Source organism: Astyanax mexicanus, chromosome 10 (genome assembly GCF_023375975.1).
Source record: "Astyanax mexicanus isolate ESR-SI-001 chromosome 10, AstMex3_surface, whole genome shotgun sequence".
NCBI classification, from domain to species: domain Eukaryota; kingdom Metazoa; phylum Chordata; class Actinopteri; order Characiformes; family Acestrorhamphidae; genus Astyanax; species Astyanax mexicanus.
This window is the reverse complement of record NC_064417.1, coordinates 28,847,177-28,862,572: the sequence shown is the minus strand read 5'-3', so window position 1 is coordinate 28,862,572 and position 15,396 is coordinate 28,847,177. Positions and strand designations below refer to the sequence as shown.

The following is a 15,396-nucleotide window of genomic DNA, read 5'->3' as shown; positions in this document are numbered from 1 at the left end:
CTTTTTTTTTCTTTTCAGCCTTGCAGGCTTTTTTATTTTTTTTCTTTTCAGCTTTGCTCCGTGGAGCTACCGTTTACCGGTCACAGGGCATGAAGTCTGCGACATCAGTCTGCTGGAAGCTCGCCTTTTTAAAGACGGTACCACAGCTGAGGCTGATGACGCGTGATTGGCTTCAGGTGGCCTTAATGATCCCTGTTCTAATGAACTCTCAGCCAGTTCCCTTCTTACCACCTTGGTGGGTTTATGGCGGCCTCTGGTGGCCGCTGCGGGAACTGGCTGAGCCCTAACAACTATATGAATGTAATGTAGTAAAAAATAAATATTTTACAGAAAAAGCTTCGGAAATCTTTTAAAACTATGTATTTGTCATTGTACAATATTAACAGTTACTTTTGTTGCATTAAATTGGGGTCATTAATTAATGGCAGTTTAATCAATGACTAATTAATGACAGAGGATTTTACAACAAACTTTGCTCACATATATAAAGACATACAGCTCTGGAAAAAATAAGAGAACACTTCAGTTGCTGAATCAATTTCTCTGATTTTGCTATTTATAGGTATATGTTTGAGTAAAATACACATTGTTGTTTTATTCTATAAACTACGAACAACATTCCTCCCAAATTCTAAATGACAATATTGTCATTTAACACATTTATTTGCAGGAACTTAGAAATGCCTGAAATAAGAAAAAAGATGCAGAGCTTTCAGACCTCAAATAATGCAACAAAAAAAAAACAAGTTCATATTCATAAAGTTTTAAGAGTTTAGAAATCATTTGGTGGAATAACCCTGTTTTTTAATCACAGTTTTCATGCATCTTGGAATGTTCTCCTCCACCAGTCTTACACACTGCTTTTGGATAACTTTATGACACTCCTGGTGCAACAATTCAAGCAGTTTAGCTTGGTTTGATGGCTTGTGATCATCCATCTTCCTCTGGATTATATTCCAGAGGTTTTCAATTTGGTAAAATCAAAGACACTCATCATATTTAAGTGGTCTCTTATTTTTTTCCAGAGCTGTATATCTTCTTAAAAATGGTTTAACCTTTTTTAACCATTTATTGATATAGTGCTGGTAAATAGTACAACTGTTAAAATATTCACAAATTTGGTTGAATGTAAATTGCCCCATAAAAAAAAACTTACTCAAGCATACTGTTGTCCCGTTCCCGATGATGATCCTCCCACAGGTCTCCACAGCGCAGTAGTAAGTTGCAGCATGGTGGTTGTTGGGGATGTTGGTGGAGAAGTTGTACACACTGCTGTGTTTAGAAGAGCTGATCTCACACTGACGGCTGCTGCTGCTGCTGTTGTGATGAGTGAAGATGATTTCAGGAAAGGATGATCCTGCAGCAGATCTGATCCAGAACACTCTCAGTTCTGCTGATCTGATCCCAGAGAGAACCGTACACTGAAGATTCACTGCTTCTCCTGGAGGAACCGACTGCAGTGCTGGACTTTGAAGAACTGAGATGTTGGAATGTTCTGTAATGTCATGTAATAGTGTGAGATTTGAAATATAGTTTTTTTTTTGTTAAATAAAACTATAAACAGTGCAGATGTAAAACAGCAAAGTCAAATATTTTATTTCACATTAGAAATATATATCACAACTTTAAATCTATTGACATATATACTCTTGAAGATACCACCCCACTGACTAAAGCACTAAAGCCCCAGTTATGTATTTTTTCCTCAAAGTGTATAAAGTAATACCTAATATTATTATAATTAGCATGATATAGCAGTGGGCACATCATGCATTTAATAAATCTCCATTTTTTAAGCACCTGACAGACCTGATACATTTCATTTTCTACATTACATTTCATGAAAATTATGTATCACTTTATTCAGATGGTCCATTATAGATGCTTCATAGATTCTCAACTAATATTTAAATAACCTTTTACTGCAAGTCTAAGGTAAATTTAAAGGATTCTCTATATTCTCTCCTAAAATTCTAATGATAGGTTTAGATTTAATGTTTATGTTAACATTAAGGTAATGGCTAGGTTTTAGGGTTGATTCATTATTGAGGTTAGGGTTAGCCTTAGGTTTAGAGCTAGGTTTAAGGTTTATATTATAGTTGATGTATGGTTGAGGTTAGGGTTAAAGCTGATTTAGGGTTAGATTTAAGTTTTAGGTTAAGATTAAAATTAAGCTTAGGTTTTAAGTTTGATTAATGGTTGAGGTTATGGTTAGTGTAAGAGGGTTAGGTTTAGGTTCAGGTTGAACGTTTAAGTTAAGATTAATATTACGTTAGGTTTTAGGGTTGATTCATGGTTATGGTTAGGGTAAGAGTCAGGTTTAGGGTTAGATTTAAGGGTTAGGTTTAGGTTGAGATTAAGGTTAAGCTTATGTTTTAAGGTTTAGGTTGTGGTTAGGGTGATGTTTAGGTGTAGGGTTAGGTTCTAAAGATAATCAGTTTAATGTTATTTGAATGTTAGTTGACCATCCAAATAATCATTATCAATAATTGTTCTACATTAGTATCAGTAGAAACAATACACTGTACAAGAGACTGACATCAAGCAATAGATTTATAAATATGAAATATATTTTTTTAAATATCCAGCTATCACTTATTTTCATATTATTTCAATCAAGTAATCAAGTGATTACCTGTCACAGTTAAGAATGTGCTGTTTGAAAATTTCAGTGTTTTTCCTTCACCGGTTCCACAGAAGTACATCCCCTCATCTTCTTTAACAACATTTTCAATAGTGAGAGAAAAGCCTGTCGTATTTTTCTGCACTTTAAATCTTGGATGGGATGATATTTCTGAATCTCTGCCTTTTAACTTTGAAGCCACTTCCAGTGGAGAATGCTCCAGTCTCTGCTTGTACCACATCCTAACCTCTGCACTGGACTGGTCTCCAAGTGAACAGTGGAGATGAGCAGCTTTTCCAAGTTCAACTGAGAGAACCAGCGGCTGTGGATTTAGAGCTGCTTGAGAAGAACCTGTAAAATAAAATTTAAAATCCTGGAAAGCCTGAAATCCAGTGGTGGACAAAACATCCAAACCATCTACAGTAATTTATTTAAAGTAAAGATACTAAAGATAAAATACAGCACTACTCCAATAAAATTAGCCCTTCCTTTAGAGCGCCACTTCAGGAAAAGTACAAGGTTATCAAACTATCAGAAGTAAAATTATTTAAATTAAAACTATTTAAATCATGATTATTATTGTGCTATTTTTCGAATAACGAATTATTATTAGATATTAAAATTTTATAATTAAAGCATTATCTGATTAGATTTTTTTTACTCAGACTGCACTGTCACTTTTGATAAACTGTTTTTTTTATATAATGTAATTAATTGAGCCCTTACAATGGATAACCACATACAATATGCCAACCTTTCCTCACTTTCTTTCTTTCTTCAAAAATATTTGTAAAAACATTTTTTAAAATAAAAAATAAACCTTGCATTAAATTAATTAGTTGATGAAATTGATTAAAAAAAAAATTAATTATAAGATCCCCCAAAAACTGTTAATAAATGGAATAATCATTGAAAGGGCACTAATGTATATTTAAAAAATGTCATTAACATAAATCAGCAAGTACAATGAATTTTCATTCGTTTTTTTTGTAAACAAACAATTGTATTTTATTTCTTTTAAGCTGTATACTGCCTCAGTATATTCTATATATTCATGCATACGCTTTATAGGCTTGTACTGGGCAGCTGCTGTGTGTCCAACAGGTCAAAACAAGTTCTGGATCCAGATTGCTGAGCTTATTTTGATTTTGATTATTTTTATACACTTATAAAGTAATTATAAAATTTTGTTTTATATGTAGTGGAGTGAAAAAAATTAAAATACTTTAAGTAAAGTACATATACACAAAAAGCTACTGAAATATTTTACATTAATCATTAACATTACATTACTGTCAACCAATACTGAAATATAATTTCTAAAAAAAAAAAATGATCCAGCATCACAATCCATAAAAATCAATATTTTGCTGCTAACTATATATATGTTTATTATTGATAATTTTATGTAACTTTCATATTTTGTAGAGAAGTAAGATGAGAACTGCAGCCCGAGCCGTCCTGAACACAGCCATAGCTAAAACCTGAAGCACAACGATTAAAACCAAGCAACTGAACATCACACTAAACAGTACTAGCTTTTCAGATTCTTCTTCTGAACCTCATTGCTGATCTAAAATCACATGATTGCTTCAGTCAGCTTCACTCATAACCTTGTTTGGTGTTTTTAACTCTCTGTGTGAGTGCTGATATCAGTTCCTGGAAAATAAACTCTGCTGTGGTCATTGGTGTTATCTGTTGTAATCTGTAGATTAAACTATATTAAGGTTTTTGATAATTATTTGTGTAGATCACTGATGTTCTTAAAACGTGAACTTATTTTGCAAATCTATAGAGTTTCTATAGAGAGTTTTTGTTTATTTTAACCCCCATTCCAGCAGATTTTTTAGGAGACTGTATTTATTAACCTGAAGTCACTTTAGGCCCTAATCAATATACCGAAATATAATGTTTACAGAAATACAGAATTATAATGAAATATAATATTTCTGTTGGAGGTATTAAATCAAACCTACTCCACTTTTTTGTTTAAAACAAACAATAGAATTAGATCCAGAACTCCTAATAATTTAGTTTATTATACTGTAAAGAAGGTAAATTATTCAGTATGCATTAACAGTTCTATTGTTTATTTAAATAGTTCAAGAGTTTAGAGAAAATACAGTCTGACGATTAATTAGTATGTAAAAATGTAGTTATTTAGCAAAAAATAAGAAAATATATAACTAATCCTTTATCTTTTGTAGGCTACACAAAGCAAATTTTCCAGTATTAAATCAACATTAATAAAATTAAAAAATAAATAAAACTAGAAAAGGTAAAGTTCGTGAACGAACTTTAAGTTGGCTTGGAAAAGAACGCTAATAACGTTAAAAAGTTAAAATGGTTGCTAAGCTTTTTCCGTCTGAAGAGTGTGAAGAGTCATTGATATGCTCTTAACTTTTGGCTAAACGCTAAATGCCAAAAACGGTGAAATCTAAAAACGTTTGGTTAAACGCTGAAATCTAAAAACATCTGGTTAAACGCTGAAATCTATGAACGTTTGATTAAACGCTGAAATCTAAAAATGTTTGGTTAAATGCTGAAATCTAAAAACGCTTGTTTAAATGCTGAAATCGTGAAACTTTTGGTTAAACGTTTGATTGCTAATGTGTTGCTAGGCGGTTGCTATCATTTCTGAAGTGGTTGCTAAGCTGTTGCTAGGCAGTTGCTAATGTTTTCCAGGTGGTTGCTAAGCTGTTGCTAACTGGTTGCTAGTCAATTGCTAACATATACCAGGTGGTTGCTAGGTGGTTGCTAGGGTGTTGCTAGGTTGTTGCTGAGGTGTTGCTATGGTATCCGGGGTGGTTGCTAAGATGTTGCTAGGTGGTTGCTAACGTGTTGCTAGGTGGTTGCTAAGGTGTTGCTATGGTATCCAGGGTGGTTGCTAATGTGTTGCTAGGTGGTTGCTAGGGTGTTGCTAGGTGGTTGCTAGGTGGTTGCTAAGGTGTTGCTATGCGGTTGCTAAGGTGTTGCTATGGTATCCGGGGTGGTTGCTAAGGTGTTGCTATGCGTTTGCTAAGGTGTTGCTATGGTATCCAGGGTGGTTGCTAAGGTGTTGCTAGGTGGTTGCTAGGGTGTTGCTATGGTATCCAGGGTGGTTGCTAAGGTGTTGCTAGGTGGTTGCTAAGGTGTTGCTAGGTGGTTGCTAAGGTGTTGCTATGGTATCTGGGGTGGTTGCTAAGGTGTTGCTAGGTGGTTGCTATGTGGTTGCTAAGGTGTTGTTATGCGGTTGCTAAGGTGTTTCTAAAGTGGTTGCTAAGTGGTTGCTAGGCAGTTGCTAACGTTTTCCATGTGGTTGCTAAGTGGTTGCTTAGTGGTTGCTAGGCAGTTTCTATAATTTCTAAAGTGGTTGCTAGGCAGTTGCTAACATATTCCACGTGGTTACTAAGTGGTTGCTAGGCAGTTGCTGTCATTTCTAAAGTGGTTGCTAAGCTGTTGCTAGGCAGTTGCTAACGTTTTCCAGTTGGTTGCTAAGGTGTTGCTAAGTGGTTGCTACGCACTTACTATCATTTCTAAATTGGTTGCTAAGTGGTTGCTAGGCAGTTGCTAACATATTCCACATGATTGCTAAGTGGTTGCTAGGCAGTTGCTAACGTTTTTCAGGTGGTTGCTAAGCTGTTGCTATTTGGTTGCTAGGCAGTTGCTATCATTTCTAGAGTGGTTGCTAAGTGGTTGCTATGCAGTTGATAACGTTTTCCAGGTGGCATAGGTTCTACGATCCCTCAAAATTTCGTGATTCTACCATAAAAGCTGTAGGAGGAGTAGTCGATTAAATTTCGCGAATAGAATAATAATAAGAAGAATAAGAATAAGATTACGAATAACAATAAGTTGGCTTTTCCAAGCCAACTTAATAAGAAGAACAGTAAGTTGGCTTTGACAAGCCAACTTAATAATAATAATAAAAATAATAATAAAAATAATAATAATAGGTGTGCAATTTTCCTCATGACTCAAAGTAAACATCCCCGTTATTCTGATGAGTAAATCATAAGGATCGTTTTTTTTTTTTTTATTGTGTGCGCGCATGTATCCTAGCAACGCTGACAGCACTTCTGATTGGTCCAGAGAACTGTTTCAGAGACAGCGTTGCGCCACAGCTGTGAATAGACTCGCGCATGTATCCTAGCAACGCCTCGCAGCGCGGAGGGTGCGTGACGTCATCCGTCAGCCTATAAATAGAGGCGTGCATGAGGGAGCGGGACCAGACTCGACTGGAGTTCGAAAGAGACACACTGAGCTTACTGCAGATCCTGTACTGAGACAATGGGTTTTAAGCGCTGGTTTAAAACACTTATCTCCACAAAAACATCCCGCAGGGAGGAGCAGGAGGAGGAGGAAGAGAGGCAGGAGAAAGAGAGGGAGAGCCAGCGGAAAGAAATGATGAGGCAGTTGGAGAAGGAGAGGCAGCGGATAGAGAGGGAGAGGCGGATAGAGATGGAGAACCCGCGGAAAGAAAAGATGAGGCAGATAGAGATGGAGAGGCAGCAGTTGCAGCAGAAAGCGATGATGCTGCTGCAGGAATCGAAGGAAATGCAGCAGAGACAGAGGGAGAGGCGGATAGAGAAGGAGAGGAAGTTAGAGAAGGAGAGGCAACAGAAACAGAGGGAGAGGCAGCAGATGCTGCGGAAAGAGAAGGAGAGGCAGCAAAAAGAGAAGGAGAGGCAGCAAAAAGAGAAGGAGAGGCAGCAAAAAGAGAAGGAGAGGCAGATAGAGAAGGAGAGGAAGAACATAGAGAAGGAGAGGCAGCAGGAGGAGTATAAAATTCCACTGCCTTTTGCGCCCCCTGCCCCTGTACAGTTTGTAGTGCCGTGGCAACTGATGGAGGAGGAGAGGCAGCAGATAAGGGTGATAGGGCAGCAGCCTGCCGGAGTGGAGGATTCTTCCTTAATTAAGGCAACAGCGCCCCCTCTCCCTTATGAGGATTTAGCGCTGTGGTACGGTGCAGCAGAACCGTACCCTGTACCATTCGTAGTGCCAATACTACGTTATTAACTGTGTTAATAACCTCTCTCCACACTCCTCTGATACATCTGTATCCACACCGTGAGCTCATTCATAGCTCCATGTGTTAATAACCTCTCTCCACACTCCTCTGATCCATCTGTATCCACTTCGTGAGCTCATTCATAGCTCCATGTGTTAATAACCTCTCTCCACACTCCTCTGATCCATCTGTATCCACACCGTGAGCTCATTCATAGCTCCATGTGTTACTAACCTCTCCAATATTACATTTGTGAATAATGTACTATACAAATGTGTTAAACTAATGAAATATTTAATAAACTTTGCTATTATCTATAACATATGTATCTAAGAGCATTATTTATGTATTTAAATTCAGTTCATATGATATTTTGTGACAAAATAGTCTAATGGTGTGTGTTTTTTGTGTGTAATTTTTCTGTTTTTTAAATTATGAAACATTGGCTAAACAGCATAGATAGCAATAATTCAGATTCAGATTACTTTATTTGTCCCCAAGGGGCAATTTAAAAGGGCATAAAGAGTAGCTCAGAGAAGGGCACGCACTCCCTCCAACAAATACTACACACAATACACAGACACAACCACAGATACACCATTAGATTAATGTACCATCATCAGTTCATTTGAACAGTCATTTTTCAGCATTTAAAAGCTGGACTGCCCTGGGGATGAAGGTTCTTTTCCTCCTCTGCGTTTTACAATACGGACAACGAAGTCTGCGTCCAGAAGGAAGCCAGTCAAATTCGGGAAACAAGATATGAGAGGGGTCCTGTACAATCCTGTGAGCCAACTTCACAGTTTGCTGATCACATAGGGTGATAAGAGAACGGATAGGTCGTTCAATGATTTTAGAGCAGACTTTAACCACATTTATCAGACAGTTTCTATTCTGCAGGGTGATGGAATGAAACCAGCAAATGAAGGAGAATGTTATAATATTTTCAATGAAGGTATAATAGAAGGTGGTAAGAATGTCCTTATTCACTCCAAACGATTTCAGCTTCCTGAGCAGGTACTGTCTCTGATGGCATTTCTTCAGTATTTCCTCTGTGTTCAAGGAGAACCTCAGCATGTTGTCAAAAATTGTCCCAAGATATTTATACTCCTTCACAATCTCCACTGCCTCCCCCTGTATTATGGTGGCGACTGCCTCAACCTTCTGTCTTTGTTTAGGAGAGAAGGTTACTACCATCTCCTTGGTTTTATTTATGTTAAGTTCGAGGCATGAGTTTCCACACCACTCCACGAAACTCTGCAGAGCTTTGTACACAGTGTATAAACACAGTGTATAAAGCAAAATATATTATACAAAAGCCATTCAAGAGTAAAGGGAAAAAAGAAAAAAAAAAGGGGGGGGGGGGGGGGGTTAAAAGACAAAACAAATATATTGACATATATATTCAGAGTGCAATTTGTCTTTGTTTGGGTAATATAGAAATCAGTGTTTAAACTGTACAGAACTAGTAAAGACAGACTGTAGAGTATAGTTTTTTAAGTTATTTATCATAAACTCTTTAACCCTCCTGTTATCTTCAGGGTCAATTTAGTGTTTAAAGTCTCTGAAAAAATGGTTGACATTAGTTTTGTGATTCAGATTTATTGTCTTTTTTTAATATTTATTTTGTTTATTTCTGTTTTTGCAAAACATATACACACATAAACAGATAATAAAGAAAAGAGAAAAGGAAAAAAAAAAAAATAAATCACATCCTGTATCTCGCCTTTAAACAATCAATAAAGAACCGAAAAGCTGAAGCTTTAGCTTATTTTGCCTACCCTTTTTTTACCTAACTAATATATATATATATATATATATATATATATATATATATATATATATATATATATATATATATACATACATACATATACATATACTTACACATACATACATACATACATACATATATATCTATACATACATATACACACACACAGGCCCGTCGCGATGGGGCAGGCAAACCAGGCAATTGCTTGGGGCCCCAAGCTGGCCTGGGGCCCCCAGACAACAACAGGTTAAGAATTAAATGCAGCGACAAACTGTGTGAGCCCCCCTTTACATTCTCAAAGTCAATGAGCAATGACACTGTTCTCAGAATCCCCCTCAAGGGGGCCCCTCCCACCAGCTGCTGAAGGCAGGCAGACACTGTCCTGGCAGACAGCCAAGTTTTAGACGCCGGCAAATATGAAACTTAACCATGAAGCGAATTTATCCATCAGGAAGCCAAAAGAGAAAACAAAAGAAGGAAGAGGAACACAAAAAAACACAATACAGTGGTAAGTGATGATTTACACTGGATAAATTAGGCCTACCTGTACAAATGGTGTAATTTAGCAGCAGGTAGGCTAAAAACAATATATACGTCCCGGGTAATGTTTATGTTAGCTAGCTAGCTACGTGCCTGGCAGTCAAAGCTAGGAATAAGTTAGCTAACCAATTAGGTTAGAGGTTAGTGCAGTATACAGGCTCGAACAGGCTGATAATATAGCTCCATAATGTAATATATTATATTAACAGAAAAAACACAGGTCTGTTCCAGATTCACTGCTTATTGTATTTCAGCCTACCGTTCTTATCTTCAGTTGAGATTAAGGTGGCGTAGCTTCTCTGAGGTGCTAGCTAGCTATTCTAATCTATGTACCAAATGGTGAGTACGTGTCTAGTAGTATCCATGCATGCACTATGCCAGCTGTTCACTGTCTTTAAAGCATCAGGTGCATCTGTCTAATTCTCAGACAACAGCATACTTAAATCTGCTATGTTCAGCTACAAGTAGTAAATTTGTAAAGTAGTTAGTTTGAGGTGTTTAGCATTGGTAGCTATATCAATGCAGCTGGGATCCATCTAAATATCAAAATCAGAAAAAATATTGTAATGCTATCTCTAACCATATCTTTTCTTTCTACCTCAAGGTGTTTTGCTTACATTTCTAAGCCCTCCTTTTTACATAAAGTGTGTTGGACCTAAACTGTGTGTATATGATGTGGTTCTTGAAGGTGGACCGCGGCCAGATATGTTTTTTTTTTTTTGGCCGGAGGGGGGTTTGGGCATGAGATTTCTGGTGTGGAGGTTGGGGGGGCCCCGGTTGGTGTCTGTGCTTGGGGCCCCCAAATACCTTGAAACGGCCCTGCACACACACATACATATACATACATACACACATACATACATGTTTATAACAAAATGTAGTGACACAAAAAAGAAAATTAAGATAACAACAAAAAAAAAATAATTAATCATTTGAAAGTTTATAATATAGACAGCTCATTTATCGGTTATATATTTGTTTACAGCCCTGTTTTTAAACATTATTTTAAATTTATAGAGGGAACTACACATTCTTAATTCTTCATTAGAGTTATTCCACAGCTTTACCCCGCTGACAGATACACATCTGTTTTTTATATTTGTCTTTGCTCTATTTCTTTTAAATCTATCTATTCCTCTTAGTTCATAGTTGTTCTCTTTGGTTTTACATTTTCTCTGAATACAATTTGGAAGTAAATTATTTTGTGCTTTATACATTATCTGAGCAATATTAAGGTCAACTAAATCACTGAATCTTAAAGCATGTAATTTAATGAATAATTTATTAGTTGGTTCGTTGTAGTTTGCTTGGTTAATAAGTCTAATTGGATTTGTGTTGGTTTTATATGTATTTCCCCATATTTCCACGCAATAGGTCATATAAAGCACTATGAAGGAACAGTACAGTAAATATAGTGACTTCTGATTCAATATATGTTTAGTTTTATATAATATTGCAATGGTTTTATTTTTACGTGGTTTATGTGCTTATGTTTCCAACATAATTTATGATCAATTATCACACCCAGAAATGTATTTTCATACACACTTTCAATTTCAATATCATTGATCATTATTTTGGCTTCCTTCTTTATTTGTCGATTACCAAAGATCATAAACTTTGTTTTCCCTAAATTTAATGATAGCTTATTAACATCAAACCATTTCTTTAAAATGTTTAATTCTCTTTCTACTGTATTTAGATGCCATTCCAAGTTTTCTCCAGAGCAATATAAATTGGTATCATCAGCAAATAAGACAACTTTTAACAATTTAGATGCCTTACATATATCGTTTATGTACAGATTGAACAATTTAGGTCCTAACACTGAGCCTTGTGGCACCCCACATGTTACCCTCAGAAAATCTGACTTGATATTATTTATTTGAACATATTGGTATCTATTATTAAGATAGCTTTTGAGCCATGAGTATGCTATTCCCCTAATACCATATCTCTCTAACTTTTCCATTAATAAATTGTGATCAATAGTGTCAAGCGCTTTTTTTAAGTCTATAAACACCCCCACTGTATATTTCTTCTTGTCTATTGCTGTAGCTATCTCTTCTACTAGTTGCATTACTGCCATCGAGGTTGACCTATTTGCTCTGAAACCAAACTGGTGATCAAACAATAAATTGTTTTCTTCTATAAAACGCTCAAGTCTATGAGCAAATACCTTTTCTAGTATTTTTGAGAACTGGGAAAGCAGAGAAACTGGTCTGTAATTTGAGCATTTGTGTCTGTCTCCACTTTTATATATAGGAATGACTTTTGCAGTTTTCATTTTTTGTGGAAATGTACCTGTTTGCAGTGACTGTTTACAGATATGTGTAAAAGGTTTTACAATACACTTTATGATTTTTTTTTATCACCCACATATCTATTCCATTCCAATCGGTGGACTTTTTGTTTTTGCATTTGTTAACAATATCCAATATTTCATTTTCCTCAGTCCTCCTAATAAAAATGGAGTGAGAGTTTTTATGAATAATATCTTTATTTATTCCATGCGTATTTCTTGGCTCTACAATCTCTTTAGCTAAGTTATGTCCTACATTCACAAAATAATCATTACATTCGTTGGCAATTTCTTTTATTTGATGTAAAATAGTATTATCTTCTTTTATAAAATAATTTGGATTATCTGTTTTTCCCAAACACTTTTTAACTATGCTATTTAGCACTTTCCATGTTCCTTGAGTATTATTTCTGTGATGTTCCAATAATTTCTGATAATATTCCTTTTTCTATTTCTCTTAATACTTGTTAATTTATTTTTATAGGTCTTATATTTGTTTTCTGCTTCTTTTGTTCTTTGTTTTAAAAATATCTTATAAAGTACATTTTTCTTTTTGCAAGCATTTGCAATTCCTCGAGTAATCCATGGTTTGTCCACTGTTTTGTGTCTTCTTATACATTTTCTTATAGGACAGTTTTTTTCATATAACTCAGTTACTATCGTCAAAAAAGTATCATATGCCTTATTTGGATCGTCATTTTCATATACTTCTGTCCAGTTTTGTTTCATTAGGTCAATCTCAAGAGCAGTGATAGCATCTGGAGTTCTGTTTCGAATAAATTTAAAAGTGTCTGACTTGTTTTGATTTTTCTAATTAAACATATTTTGAAAGATTGCAAAAATTGGAAGATGATCACTTATTTCATTTATGAGCGATCCAGACGCTATTTTGCTCTCTATTTTATTTGTGAATATGTTATCAATCAGTGTAGCTATGTCAATTGTTATTCTGGTTGGTTTTATGATCACAGGTAATAGGCTGTTGCTGTACATTGTATCAATAAATTCTGTTGTCCTTTTGTGTCGATTTGTATTTAATAAATCAACATTGAAATCCCCACATACATTTTGAACATTATTATTATTACTTAATTTATCAAACATATCACCTATTTTTTTATTAAATGTATTGAGGCAGGTTCCTGGTGTTCTATATACACAACTTATTATAATATTTTTAGATCGCTCTATATCAATTTCTACAGTTATGCATTCCATTATATTTTCTATAGCCTCTGACATGCACGTTACCATCCTGCATCTTAATGCTGTATCAACATATATAGCGACTCCTCCTCCTATTTTATTCCTCCTATTAACTGTAAGAAGCTCATATCCATCTAACCCCACATCATTAACATTTTCATTGTCTAGCCAAGTCTCAGATACTGCAATGACAACTTTTTGAATTTACTCAAGTAATCCTTAATTTTGGAGAAGTTTTTGTACAGGCTTCTACTATTAAAATGTATTATTGAAAAAGCACCTTCCATATTTACGTTACTGTTAAACTGTCCCTCTGTATAGTATTCGCAACTGTTGTCAATGTTATTATAGAAGTAAGTTTCTGGGTCAATATCATGTCCAAATTCGTATGTTTTATTTTCTACATTTTTAAGGTTTATATGGTCATACTCAGTGAACAGTCTATATAAATGATTATTCATATCTGTGAGTTCTTCCCCCTCAACCTCATTTATCAGAAATGAACAATTCTTGTTGGGATCAGTCATTGTTTACATTGTTAAAGTGTACATGTATCTGCATTTTTTCGAGAGTTAGTAATCTGTTTATCTGTACTGGTCCAAATGTTTTAGGTCTCTTATCATAAGTACCTTGGATTCTTCAGGTGTTCCATTTAGCCGTATCATTACCTTACAGTTTCTTGTCCATGTTGATTGGATTTTCTGTTGTTTTTTCAGAAATCTTGGTTGTCTGGCAATGTCTGCATTCTTTTTAGTAAGGTGCTCATTCAGGTACACCCTTGTCCCCTTCAGCTTCTTTGCCTGCCTCAATAGCTCGATCTTGTGCTTCCTATTCACAAATCGCACTATTATAGCAGGCTTTGTTTCCCTGTCCTTTCTGGGGAGGGTATGGCAAGCTGTGATGTTTTTACTATCAATATACATGTTCTTACTTTCAAAGAACTGTATTACTTGTTTTTCCAATGTTTGTAGTTCCTCTGTAGGGGCATCCTCGCCATTCCTGCGTCCAGCTGTAGTACTGGCATAAGTTTTGTGTGTGGTCTCCAGACCGCTTATAATAAGATCCTCCATTCTTGTATATTGTTCAAGGTCATCAATTCTTCGTTCTAGAAGCTCAATTGTTTTATCTTTTTCTTTGACGAGGCTCTTAAGTTGTTTGACTTCTCCCATTAAGTCAAGTAGCATGGCTTGTTGTTTCACCACTTTACTAAGTTCTTCTGACATGTAGTTCAGGGACTTTCTAATCTCTTCCATCTCTTCCTCTGATATGTTGTTTACTTTTTTTGGTGGCATTTTGTTTTTTTCGTTTATTTGTTTCCTGGATGTAAAGATCAGTTTTGTAGCAGTGTAAAACCGTGAAGTCGCTGAGGCACAGCGTGGCCCTCAGCAGCAGCGACAGTAGCGCGATCCGTCCACCCCGCAGCGCGGCCCTCTTTTCTTAATTTATTGAAGACAATTAATGAAAAACTAAATGTTTCTAATGTTTCAGCTTTAATGTCTGTTTTATTAAGGCTGTTGTATTGGAATACACATAAGAAATATCAATATTTTACACATATTTGCGTGGTAATAATGTTGAGGTCACTATGACATTCAGTTTTATAATATATTTCTAAATGCCCCTTTAATTTAGGCCCTGATTTAACAAAACATTACTTATAATACTTATATAATACTAATAAAACACTTAGAATAATGCCAGAACAGCTGATAATATTTCAAATAAACATAAAGTAACTGGTGAGTAAACTTTGCTAACGTGTTTAATGATCTGTAATTATAATACTTTTCTGAAGGTTTAATTTCCTGGGATCGTACTGACCCAGAGAATAACAGGTTTTGGTAACTTTGAGGACAGCAGGAGGGTTAATGTGACAGATGAGGAATAGTTTCAGCAAAGGTTGCAAGAATTTTGGTACTTTTATAAAAAGGTATTTTCAATATAATTTAAAGTATATTGAA

At 35.4% G+C, this 15,396-nt stretch overlaps 1 protein-coding gene across 1 annotated transcript; it reads right to left on the bottom strand.

The window, feature by feature from the left end:
- Positions 1-1,415: 1,415 nt before the first annotated feature.
- On the bottom strand, positions 1,416-14,811 carry LOC125804780 (uncharacterized). Its single transcript, XM_049484307.1, has 3 exons — positions 14,065-14,811; positions 2,636-2,974; positions 1,416-1,495 (listed from the first exon to the last, which is right to left on the bottom strand). The coding sequence occupies exons 1-2, from the start codon at positions 14,725-14,727 to the stop codon at positions 2,954-2,956; spliced, it is 684 nt and encodes a 227-aa protein (XP_049340264.1). The 5' UTR covers positions 14,728-14,811; the 3' UTR covers positions 1,416-1,495; positions 2,636-2,953.
- Between the last annotated feature and the right edge of the window lie 585 nt (positions 14,812-15,396).

What these genes read in the sequence shown, in the direction of transcription:
- LOC125804780 (XM_049484307.1), bottom strand. Translation starts at nt 14,727, where the DNA reads ATGCCACCAAAAAAAGTAAACAACATATCAGAGGAAGAGATGGAAGAG. An exon ending in GAACACCTGAAGAATCCAAG is followed by an intron (nt 2,975 to 14,064) that starts GTACTTATGATA and finishes TTTATTTTACAG; the next exon opens with GTTCTTCTCAAGCAGCTCTA.